At 31.1% G+C, this 11,817-nt stretch overlaps 2 protein-coding genes across 2 annotated transcripts; one reads left to right on the plus strand and one right to left on the minus strand.

The window, feature by feature from the left end:
- LOC107628823 (auxin-responsive protein SAUR61-like) lies at window positions 923-6,006 on the minus strand. The gene is made up of 3 exons (XM_016331427.2): window positions 5,262-6,006; window positions 5,086-5,093; window positions 923-1,356 (listed from the first exon to the last, which is right to left on the minus strand). Exons 1-3 carry the CDS (start codon window positions 5,491-5,493, stop codon window positions 1,063-1,065), a joined length of 534 nt encoding a protein of 177 aa, XP_016186913.1. The 5' UTR covers window positions 5,494-6,006; the 3' UTR covers window positions 923-1,062.
- LOC107628824 (auxin-induced protein 15A-like) lies at window positions 2,089-2,477 on the plus strand. Its single transcript, XM_021118002.1, has one exon. It carries the CDS (start codon window positions 2,158-2,160, stop codon window positions 2,422-2,424), a length of 267 nt encoding a protein of 88 aa, XP_020973661.1. The 5' UTR covers window positions 2,089-2,157; the 3' UTR covers window positions 2,425-2,477.

Consider the following 11,817-nt stretch of genomic DNA (forward strand, 5'->3'; position numbering starts at 1 on the left):
GATGTTTTTTTTTTTTTTTTTTTTTTTTTTTTTTTTTTGTTCGGTGCTCTCTCTCTCTTGCCTCATGTACTGATTTGTTTCTCAATTAGCAAGTATTGGATTTAAGAAGCAATTATACAAGTGGGCCTGCATTATTTAGCACACACATTACATCAATTTGAGCTTTGTAATATTTGTCATCATATATAAAACTCAAATTTAAACTTAGTTCAGCATGGTAAACTTATCCATCTACTTTTATATATTAAGAATAGACAGATAGATGTATGTTATAAATAGTTTATCTAAGAAATAGAAATTAACAACACTTATATGTAATTAAAAATATTATTCTCACAATTAATGATTATACAATTGATTATGATTATTGTCATAATATTTCTTCATCAAAGGCAATTGCACAAACATAGTCCAAATAATTTATACATTGTTACCATCACATTCTGGAATTCAACTGCATTAAAGTTTCTATTTTATTTTATTTTTTTAACATATTGATAAGCTTCAATATCAATTGTCATTTCAGAATTCAGGCCACAGTTTATAGTGACCACCATGTACAAAGTGGGAAGGGTCCACAGAGATTTCAAAGACAGATGAAAGCAAAGTGGGACATGGTAAATATAGGGACTTGTCCTTGAAGATGTTTAATCATCCTATGATGATAATTGTATAATTGAATTGACCAAACAAGTTATCATTATTGAAAGTTTGAAATTAATATCATGCAAATTCATACTTAGTTACTGTTTTCTTTTTGTCATAACTTTTTCTTACTTTCATCATAAAAGTTACCTTCTGGTTCCTTTTCACTTGTTATACAGCATAGTGAAAATTGATTTTATGAACGGCAGTTTCTGCATATTATTGCCTTTGAACTTAACAAAACACTTAGATTTAAGGAGGAAATGGGAGACAAATGTTTATGTGCATAAATTTCTCATTGAGATGAATAGTAGGATAACAAAAAATGGAGAAAATCTTTCTCAGGGCAATAAATTGTTACAAAAATTGTGTTAAGTAATCTATTTCTAAGTCAGCCTAATCTTGATGATGCTAGCATCAACTCAAGCGAGAAGTGATATCTAAGAACATATTTTCTTCACAAGGAATTGTGAGGCCACCCATTGGATGATCATACCCAAATTCTTCCTCAGCTTGACTTAGCAAGTCTTGAAATGAAGGCTGGTTCAAGTATGATATAGGGATCACAAACCGCTTCATTTTCTCTCCAACATAAACTGCAAGATAACCTTTTGGAATTTCCATAGTTTTTGAAGATGAAGTAAATGATGCCTTTCTTACAATACCGGGTAACCGAAAACCCATTTTTATATGTGTCGAAGAAATACTAGTCTAAGAAATGAAAATAAGATGTAAGTTTTTGAGTTTCTTGTGCTTTAGGATGTGAATGACTTGTGTTGCTGCTAAATGCTTGCAACCATGAACATATATATAGATAATAGAATATGCTATAAACATAATTCCACTTGACTGATTGGTGGAGAAAGTGTAAGAGATGGTAGCCATGGGACTTATTAGGAGACAAGGTCATAAAAGAGATCACATGGTGTTGTCTTAGATAATTCAAGGTCAATTTATGTATACAATAGCAAGTTTGATTTGATCGTGTTGCCTATGGCTTTGCAAATTCCAAGGGATATGTTAACAATCTGGTGTACTTAAAAACGAGGTTCGTATTGGATCATTATCATGTGTCCAATTTTGGTTCTCTTCTGGCCTCAGAACAATTTGTTTCAGAGATATAAATCAGGTTGTGGACAAGGTTTACTGATTTCATTGTCAATAGCAATTCAAAATCTGAAGAACATGTGAGATTTCCAAAACATGTCTGATTCAGTATCTTTAGTACAACTACATTGCATTGATTTACATGGCTTTGATTTGATATGTGTAGTTTCTTGGCAATTATGTCAGGAAATGGGGTAGGAATTGTATGAACTCCAAGACAATAGCATGTGATCTCTTGTGATCATTTCACTTTGTAGACCCCATTTTACAGCTTCATCGGAATTATTTCTTCAGGATAGCAACTATATATACACTACTACTTGTGTTCTCAAACAACACAACTCATTTGCATCTCCACAAGTATCAAAGCTCACATATTTCTCTCAAACAAATCCTCCAAGAACAATGGCTTTCCGCATTCCAGGTATTAGAAAGGCATCACTTTCTGCATCAAAAGGGACTAATGTTCCAAAAGGCTATCTTGCAGTCTATGTGGGAGATAAGATGAGGCGGTTTGTGATTCCTGTATGTTACTTGAACCAGCCTTCATTTCAAGAATTACTAAGCCAATCAGAAGAAGAATTTGGTTATGATCACCCAACAGGTGGTCTCACAATTCCATGCAGCGAGGATGCCTTCCTGAACCTCACTTGTCAATTAAGTGGGCAGTAAATTGTGCTCCTAGAGACTGACATAAATTAGCTGAGACAAAATTTTGTAAAGAAGGCTCTTTCTTTTTGTTTTGAAGATTGTCCATTTTGGTCTCTTCATTATATCATTCCTTTGAAAGTGTAAATATGTTACATGAATGAGAGAAAGTTATTGCATCTCCTTTGTTAACTTTTTTTATTTTTGGCTTTTGATGAATCTGAATGATCTCTTATATATTTATGCAGCAAATCAAAATTAAGTTCCACGTTGTTTTGAAGAAATTCACTGTTGATGATTCATTTCATTTAAGAACTCAATTGAAAATCTGTTAAGAACTCACAGTTTTCTTATATTAAAAGTAAAGGAAGAGGATTCCTATGTCGTTGTAAAAAGTAACACAAGCTTGAGATATTCCATGAACTTCAACACTTTTCAGAGTGGCTCTAATTTATAGACTGCAGTGAACCATAAAATCCAGCAATATTGAATTCTGAAGGGAACATTAATTATCAAAACTTGAATCCAGTTTATTTAATTTAATTTAACCATATAACTGGAAATCAATTAATGCTTCTCTCCTTCATTTCATAAAGCACTTAATAAAATCCAAAGGGCTAATGAAAGGCCACACGGTATTGTCTTCAATGACTTCATGAAAGGTTACTTGTGTGCAGACATGCTTAAAACATATCACATAGGCTGGTTCTTCATACTGATTAAATAAAGGGATAGGATCCTAGAGAGAACCACATTTTGTGACTATTTCCCAACTTCTGCAGCACTTGGAGGGCATGAAATATGGTCCTGCATGCCGCATCCTAGCCAAACCTTTCAATATATCAAGAGGTATATATTAGTATATTCTCTACAAAAGGCAGGAACCGTGTGAATAGTTACTTGTGGTTGAACCTCACTAAAATCACTAAGTCTAACTCCCCTGCAGTTGGCCTTGGACGAAAATATCACTTAATGAAATCAGTAATATGCAACACATAACAAGCTCTTTGGAAACTATAATGAGACCTACGCGATGCGCGGACTGTAAATTAATGATAGTATATAATAAATATTAAAAATAATTATGTTTGTAAAATTAAATTAAATATGTGTAAACAAAAGTTAAATTTAAAAGGTGTTATTGTTAGAGTTGTTGTTTTTTTTTTTGTGTTGTAGATTCTTGTGAAGGCATGTTTTTTATGAATTGTTGAGTTGTATACACTTTCTATTGTGTTGTTTGTTCCATCTTTGCATGTATGTTCTTCTTCCGAAAATATATCTTGAATTTGTATGATTTTCTTTCTCCTTACTCTCTTGATATGCATTCAGTTTTCTAATAACATCTACAATAAAAAGAATAAAAATGTGTAGAATTTTTTTTTTAAATAAGTTATCTTTAATAAAGAATAATTGAAATAGTATAAAGTGAAATTATCTGTTAATATTTTTCTTTGACCTACTCTGTGACAATGTCTCAAGTGATACAAATTTAAAATAGAGTTGGAAAATGTTCAATTTAGAAATACAATTTAAAAATATAATAAATATGTTTGTTTTGTATCTTTTCATCTAATATAATCATTTTTAAGCAAAGAAACATTTCTACATTTGTGGGTATTAATGTTTTTCATAGACGAACCACACGAATTTTGATAAACCAATTGTCTGTTTATTTGGTGATATTGTCCAAAGAATGATATTCTATTGAGTAAGTTTGAGATGTTGTGTAGTGCGAAAATAAATTTCTTGTGATAAGAGACTTATATAAGTAGGTCAAATAATATGGAATTTAAATATTTATAACGTAAAATTTATTATGATTAATAGATTATTATGACATTTGTAATATGGATATTTATTATATTTAATGAGTTATTTATAAAAATTAATAAATTAATTATTGGGGTTATAAATTTATTGTATTGTTTATAACGGTAAAATATAATAAATATAGGGATATGAATTATTGTAGGTTACAAATTTGATTAGACACTATTAATTTTTAATTATTATCATTGGTAAGTATGCAACCTAATTTACATATATTTCTATTACTTGTATTTTTTTGTATATTTTTTTTTTTTTTATTTGGAAATAATAGTTGATTTGGCAAAAAATTAGTGGTTGATTCTAAAATTTGCCAAGTAAGAGATGTTGTTTACATGGCATTAGTAAGAAGAGAAAGGTGTCTTAGAAGTAACGTAAGTAAACTTATGTATCTACTTTTATATATTAAAGAATAGATAGATGTTAAGGCATGGCTAAAACTTCAAATAAGAAATAAGAGAACGGACATATATAAATGAATAAGCCATACAGCCGTGTAAGAAATTTCTTTAGTGTAAATTTGCATTGGCAGTTGGCAGAAGCAGCATCTTGGGTATCATTCGTGCCATGAATTAAAGTTTTCCATGCATGTTCTTTTATATAAAACACTCAAAATTCTATCCCTTTTCTTTTTAAAATCATATAATTTTGTATACTTGTGTAATAGTGCAATCTATGACAACAAATGAACAATGAAGTATGGCTTTTCTTACACCAGGCAGCATTGTCACTGCTAGATAGTAGATACTGCATAATGTTCTGTTTGTAGAGGGAATATAAAATATTTAAAAAAAAAAAAAACGAAATACTAGAGTAGTTGAATTCTTTCCTTGTCATTAAAGAAAAAGCAGAGGAAACACTTTGAACTTGTCATAGTAATGGTCATTCTTCTTTCATTTACTTAGAAAAATGTGTAATCTTTACAAGTTTCCTATTGTACAAAATGTGTATACTAATCTATGTCAGTCTCCTAAAGCATGAGATTCATCGTCAATTCAAGCAAGAAGTGATTTGTTGGAAGATATCTTCACTGCAAGGAATTGTTAGACCTCCCATAGGATGATCATATCCAAACTCTTCCTCAGCTTGGCTCAACAAGTCTTGGATTGAAGGTTGGTTCAAGTATGAAACGGGGATCACAAACCGCTTCTGTTTCTCTCCGACATACACTGCTAGATGCCCCTTTGGGACTTCCACAGATTTCGAAGCTGCTTGGCTACCTGAGAATGATGATGTCCTTCGAATAACAGGTAAACGGAAACCCATTTTTTTTTTAGTATATATGTAAGAATAACAGCAAGGAAAAGTTCCCCAAGTTTCAAAGAAGAATGTGGTTTTAAGTGTTTGATGCTTAAGATTGCCAATGAGTTGTGTTATTTTTTGAAGGCAGGAGCAAATGTATTTATAGATTATAAGATTCTATGGAAAACTATTTCTAAGATAAAAGATTGTTGAAAATGATAGGAATGCATGCACATCACTGCATGAGAGATCACATGGTACTGTCTTGAGAATGCATACCCCACCTTGTCAAGGAATGGCTAATAAAGCAGCCACCTGCAATCAAATGTTAGCTGCTTAAGTGAAACTTAAATGTTAGTTCATAGTAGATAATACAAGGCCCACCATATATACGTAAGAGGAAGTGTAATTGAAACATGTTTGCTCATGGTTTCAAATTCCAGTTGGTACTGCTTATAATCTGGTATACTTGAAAAAGATGAGGTTCATATTGGCTCACTATTAATAGTTTCAAAGCTAATAGATAAGGTCATAGTCAAGGTTTACAATTTCATTCTTAGAAGCAATCTCAATTTGAATAAAAATGTGAGATGTCTAAAGCGTGTCTACTAATTAATGGAGTAGTTGTAGTACAATGCATGAAAGAAGCATTATGTAAGGTCTTCACTGTGTAATAATAATGTAGATCTCATTAATTTCAAGAGGCTAATATGTTGGCCATTATATGAAGAAGTGGGGTATGCACTCTCAATGAACTTCCTAACACCTTCAAGACAATATCATGTGATTTCTTGTGATGCATAATACATTGCCAATTTGGTAGACCCTATCTTATTCAAATTATCTCTTGAGGAAATTGGTTTGAAGAAGATCCTAGCAACTATATATACACCACTTCTTGTGTTCTCAAGCAGCACCAATCATTCACATATCCTCAAGTATTAGAAGTTTAGAAAAACTCAAATATTTCTTTCTCATAAAAAAACAATGGCTTTCCGCATACCAGGTATTAGAAGAGCAACAAAGAGCAATGATGTCCCAAAAGGCTATCTTGCAGTTTATGTTGGAGATAAAATGAGGAGGTTTTTAATTCCTGTATCATACTTGAACCAACCTTTGTTTCAAGAATTACTAAACCAAGCAGAAGAAGAATTCGGCTATGATCATCCGAATGGCGGTCTCACAATTCCATGCAGAGAGGATGAGTTCTTAAACCTCACTTCTCAGTTGAGTAGGCTATAAATCATGCTAATGGAGAATAGATTAGTTGAGAGTAACTTGTACAGAAGGCACTTTCTTTTTGAGATTTTATATTTTGTTTTCTTCCTTGTATCATTCATTTGATAAATGACAAATTCATGACAAGATATTGTTTAAACAAATCTAGCTTGTGTCAAATCATTTAGCATTTTCAAGTTTCAGTTCATATATTTCATACTATCTGGTTCTGATATGGATTAAAGTTCCTTATTTGTCCTTGAGCTGATCATGGAACAAAATACACATTTTTATTGGAAGAGTTTTAGCCAATTTGTTACTAGATTCTTCTACAAAAAATGAGGTTAATGCTCTCTGCAACTCAGAATAAACTTGTTTAGTTAATTTGTTGTTCCATTACAAACGAAAACATTCCAACTTCAAATATTACAAATAAGTTCATGAGTCATGACCATGTTTGTACTTGAAGGACTTTAATAAGTTGCTTTTCAATTTTTAGTGATACATAAGCACATAATAATGCACCAGCTCAGTTCAAATGATTGCAGGTGATGAATACAAAAACTAAATAGTAAATCATACCTTCATCAAATATATAATAAAATGGTGAGAAAAATTTACAAGTGTTAGTTATAGTACAAAATTGTATTGATCACTTATGATTAACATTTAAATCTTCTCCTTTTATGATCTTTGCAACCGAGAAGTGATATCTAGGAAGACATCTTCTCTGCAAGGAATTGTGAGGCCACCCATTGGATGATCAAATCCGAATTCTTGTTCAACTTGACTTAGCAAGTCTTGAATTGAAGGATTGTTCAAGTATGATATAGGTATCACGAATCGCTTCTTTTGGTTCTCTCCAACATAAACAGCAAGATAACCTTTTGGAACACAAGTTTTCTTTTGAAGACTAGGCAATCTGAATCCCATTTTAGAGCAAGAGAAAGATCTGAATAAAATTTGTGTATAAACTATATAGTATTTGATGCCTTAAAAAATTGTAAAAACTTGACTTTGTTTGTGATCCTAAAACAACAACTAACTATATATATAGAAAGAGAGAGAGGCTTAGGATAAAGAATTTGATTTGATTATAGATATAATAATTGATTATGAGATATCTAACTGGGGTCTAGTTAGGGGCATGGACTTGTGAATACCACATGGTAGTGTCTTGAAATTTTTTTAACAAAGTTGAAGAAATTATTTGAATCTAGATGTCCCACCTTTTATGGAAAACAGCCTAGATGGTACCCATTTGATAATTGGAAAAATAACCAGAAATATGTAATATCAAAAACCATATGCATGTTAAAACAATTTTAATGGCTAAGATCTGTCCTAGACAAGGTTAAGACATGTTGTTTGCTTCATATTGATAACATGAATCAGAAAGTTTATTATTTTGGATAAGGACTAGAGGTTGTTAGCATTTGCTTACAATAATACAAGGAAATTAATTCTTCTAACATTGCTTTTAGAATTAAAATGTGAAGTGGTTGAGACTTGAGACAAATAATCATGGTCACTGAAAAATAAAAATTCAAAGCACGTCATTGACAAATTTTTAAGCTTATCATGCATGTTTGAACCTTAATCAGCTCTGATAAGTGCAATGGTGGTTAGGTACTTAGGGCCAAATGGGAAGAATATATTATTAAAAGTTTAAAACCAAGAAAATAGTACAATTGAAATAACCATTAGATAATGTTGTAGCAGAAAGTTTAACTGTCTTTTACATTGGCAATTCAGGTAGTAAATTATGTTCTTTAGAGATAAAACTGTAGAATAATTGTACTTAGCCAAATTGCTGCTGAAAACAAAAATGGGGTCACTGAGGCTTCAAAATCGGGTCCAAATCTTCCGGAGCACGAGAGATTTCACATGTTGTGCTGAAAAAGAAAACATCTTTTACACAATCACATGGTTAGTACTTTTACTTAACAGTAGTAGATTCTATAAATACCATTGGAATATCCACAGAATTATAACACTATAGTACATCTTTTAACTTAACCCTTTTGTTACTTTAATGGTGAAATCTTGTAAGAGGATATCACATTGATTTAGTTACTTTACTCATCTATGACTATTTCTTTCTGCATGTTACTTAACTGTTGATCTCTCTAATATTCACAAATAGTTGGTGTAAGTCATTGGTTAAGAACAATAATATTTCTCCTTCAGTGAAAGAAAAGTGAGATAAATTGGTGCAAAACTGGGGTAACTTAATCACAGTAATCTACTATTCTTCTTTAAAGCATAGCCTTCAATAACCATAGAATTCTTGCAAATTATACAATTTTATTATATCATACAATCATGTTATTATATTTTATCATACTATTCATTGACCTCCCTTGTGGTTAAATAATTTTACACGAATCCTTTGATATGTCATACTTGTATGCAAATTTCTTTGTGCTATTATAAGGCAGCCCAGTCTCATATTTAAAGAGTTTAATTTTGATGCACTGTTCATAAGGCAGTTCTACACATGCACTCAATCACGTAATGTCACGTCAACAAAAATAACTACTTTTTACACTAGTCGCAGGAATGGTCATCTAAAAAATGAATATAATTAGATGACGGTTTAAAATAGTTTACACAATCAGTGTATCAAAATTTAACTCTTTTATGAAATACAGTAAAATCAAATGTTATCTAATAACACTCACACAAAAGAGAGAGAGAGAGAGAGAGTATATAATTTAACCTACTATTGAATCTGAATGAACAAATCATGAATGTGGCATGTCTAGAAAAGGGGAATCTATCTGCTAAATGATTGAAGACTTATTATGAGTCTTTAGACAGGAATTCTTTTTCTACTTGAATAGTCCCAACATGATATTATGTTTGTTATGAATCCTATAACCGAATTTCGTTAGAAAAATGAACATTCTACTGAGTGTAGAAACAGTAGCATTAAAAAATTAAAATAAAAAAGAAAAAAGAAAAGAAAAGATTGTTTGATTAAGTCAATGTTGATCAAATTAGATTGAATCAAGAAAAGTTCAGTCCAATTACAAATTATGAGAACGAAATAAAGTGACAATTATCACAACAGAAGACATCAAGTCTATCTATTATTACATCATATGCTGTCAAGTAGTGACAAGAGAAATAGCCTGTAAAGTAGTCCACAAGTCTAAATACAAAGCTCCTCAGAAACAGATATGACCAATGCAAACATTTTCTCCTATTCATCATGTTGTCATTTTACATCACTGAACATGCCACAAACTTATAATAAAAAAAAAAAAAAAGAAAAATTTCCATAGCATCATTAGTACAAATCAAGAAACAATATTCAACAAGGCATTGTAACTTTTGACCAGCACCACACTTTTATTTTGGCTCCTCAAGCTAAGTTAGTGGATCACAAAGACTGGATCCAATTATAAAGTTTTTCAGATATGTATGATGTATCCCTATTAAAATATGAATATATATCTTGTTTTTATATCTTATTATGAGAGAGAAAGTTGGAATAGCACCTATTGTTAAGAAGATGGTAGAATCTCGTCTCAAGTAATTTGGACAAATGAAAAAGATCGGTAGAGCATCCAGTTAGAAGAGTGATTCAGATAGAAGACAGATAAGTGACAATGTTGTCATTTGATCTATATAGCCGACCCCACATAATGAGATAACGCTTTGTTGTTGTTTATGTTATTATATATATGCATTATATATTTGTCCTCGTTATTTAAATTTTCTAGATCCGTTACTGGTGGGGCATGATGTATTGGTCCATATTAGGCACACTCATGTGAACCTACCCTAATTCCTCCACCTGACATGTTTCTAAAACATTCTTCATATAATCAAAACCAAACAAGTTTAGTTACTTGCATGGCTTGAACACACTATAAATATTCACCTTCTAAAGACAGTATTTCAACACTCCAACAAGTCTTCTAACTCCACTTCCACACACCCTTTTAAAAAAAATTTTCTACATCATGAGAACTAGTAACAGAATTGCTCATGCAACACAGAAACTGCAGAGGACTCTGTCACAGAGAATCAAAATGGCTTCAGCAGCAAACATTGCTGATGTTCCAAAAGGCCACTTGGCAGTGTATGTTGGAGAGAATCATAAGAGGTTTGTGATTCCAATATCTTATTTGAGTCAACCTTTGTTCAGAGATTTGTTGGATTGGGCTGAACAAGAATTTGGATTCAATCACCCAACTGGGGGTCTCACAATTCCATGCACTGAGGATTACTTTATTAGTCTAATTTCTTCTCTTCATTAATTGAATGTCTAAATCATTTGGACATTGCTCTTTTTTATTTTTTTTTCTTTATTTGATTTGATTATGATTTTCTATCATGTCATTAATTAGATAGGAGCAACAAAAGTTTGGTCCATTTCCATTCATTTTGTGCTGGAGATTGCCCTCAAGTAATGTCTACAAAAATTGTACATAAATTCTTGGCAACTGAGTCCAAGCAAATTCTTATCTTGCAAAATGTAGATCTTTTGTTTAAGGATTGTTGGGTTTGGAGTTGCATTTTGAACTTGAATTTAGAATTCAATAACTTTGGAGTTTTGACTAGTGCTCTCTCTACTTTAATATCTAACTTCTTACTTCTTACTCTTCACTATAAAATTGATTTTAGGATGCATATATATGCACATTATTTTTAAATTTCCAAATATCATGATCTCTTAATCTGGTTTAGCCATAGATGATATTTTAATCTGATTTACTACGTTTAATTATGTGAGAATATATATCTACCAAAAAAAAGAGTGAGAACATAATTATGATCAAAATGAAAATATTATTTTCTAGAGAGACTGTTTAGCATTTACTTTGTTGTTTTTGACAATCTTATTGCTAAACATTGCAATATTTTAGTAATGAATAAATTAGTGTGAATCGTTAGATAATTTAGTCAATATATTCGATCAAAATATATCAAACCATTTATTAGTTTATAATACAATCTTTATATGAAAATGTCTTTATAGGAGTATTCACTTAAAAAATCTCTAAACATACTTTTTTCTACCAACAAAAAAAAAAGAAAAAAAAAGAGAAAGAAGAATAAAGTCAGTGGATAAAAATAACTAATTCCTAAACAAGCTAAAAATGACATAAAGAACTA

This window comes from Arachis ipaensis, chromosome B03 (genome assembly GCF_000816755.2).
Source record: "Arachis ipaensis cultivar K30076 chromosome B03, Araip1.1, whole genome shotgun sequence".
Classification (NCBI taxonomy): Eukaryota; Viridiplantae; Streptophyta; class Magnoliopsida; order Fabales; family Fabaceae; genus Arachis; species Arachis ipaensis.

What these genes read in the sequence shown, in the direction of transcription:
- LOC107628824 (XM_021118002.1), top strand. Translation starts at nt 2,158, where the DNA reads ATGGCTTTCCGCATTCCAGGTATTAGAAAGGCATCACTTTCTGCATCA.
- LOC107628823 (XM_016331427.2), bottom strand. Translation starts at nt 5,493, where the DNA reads ATGGGTTTCCGTTTACCTGTTATTCGAAGGACATCATCATTCTCAGGT.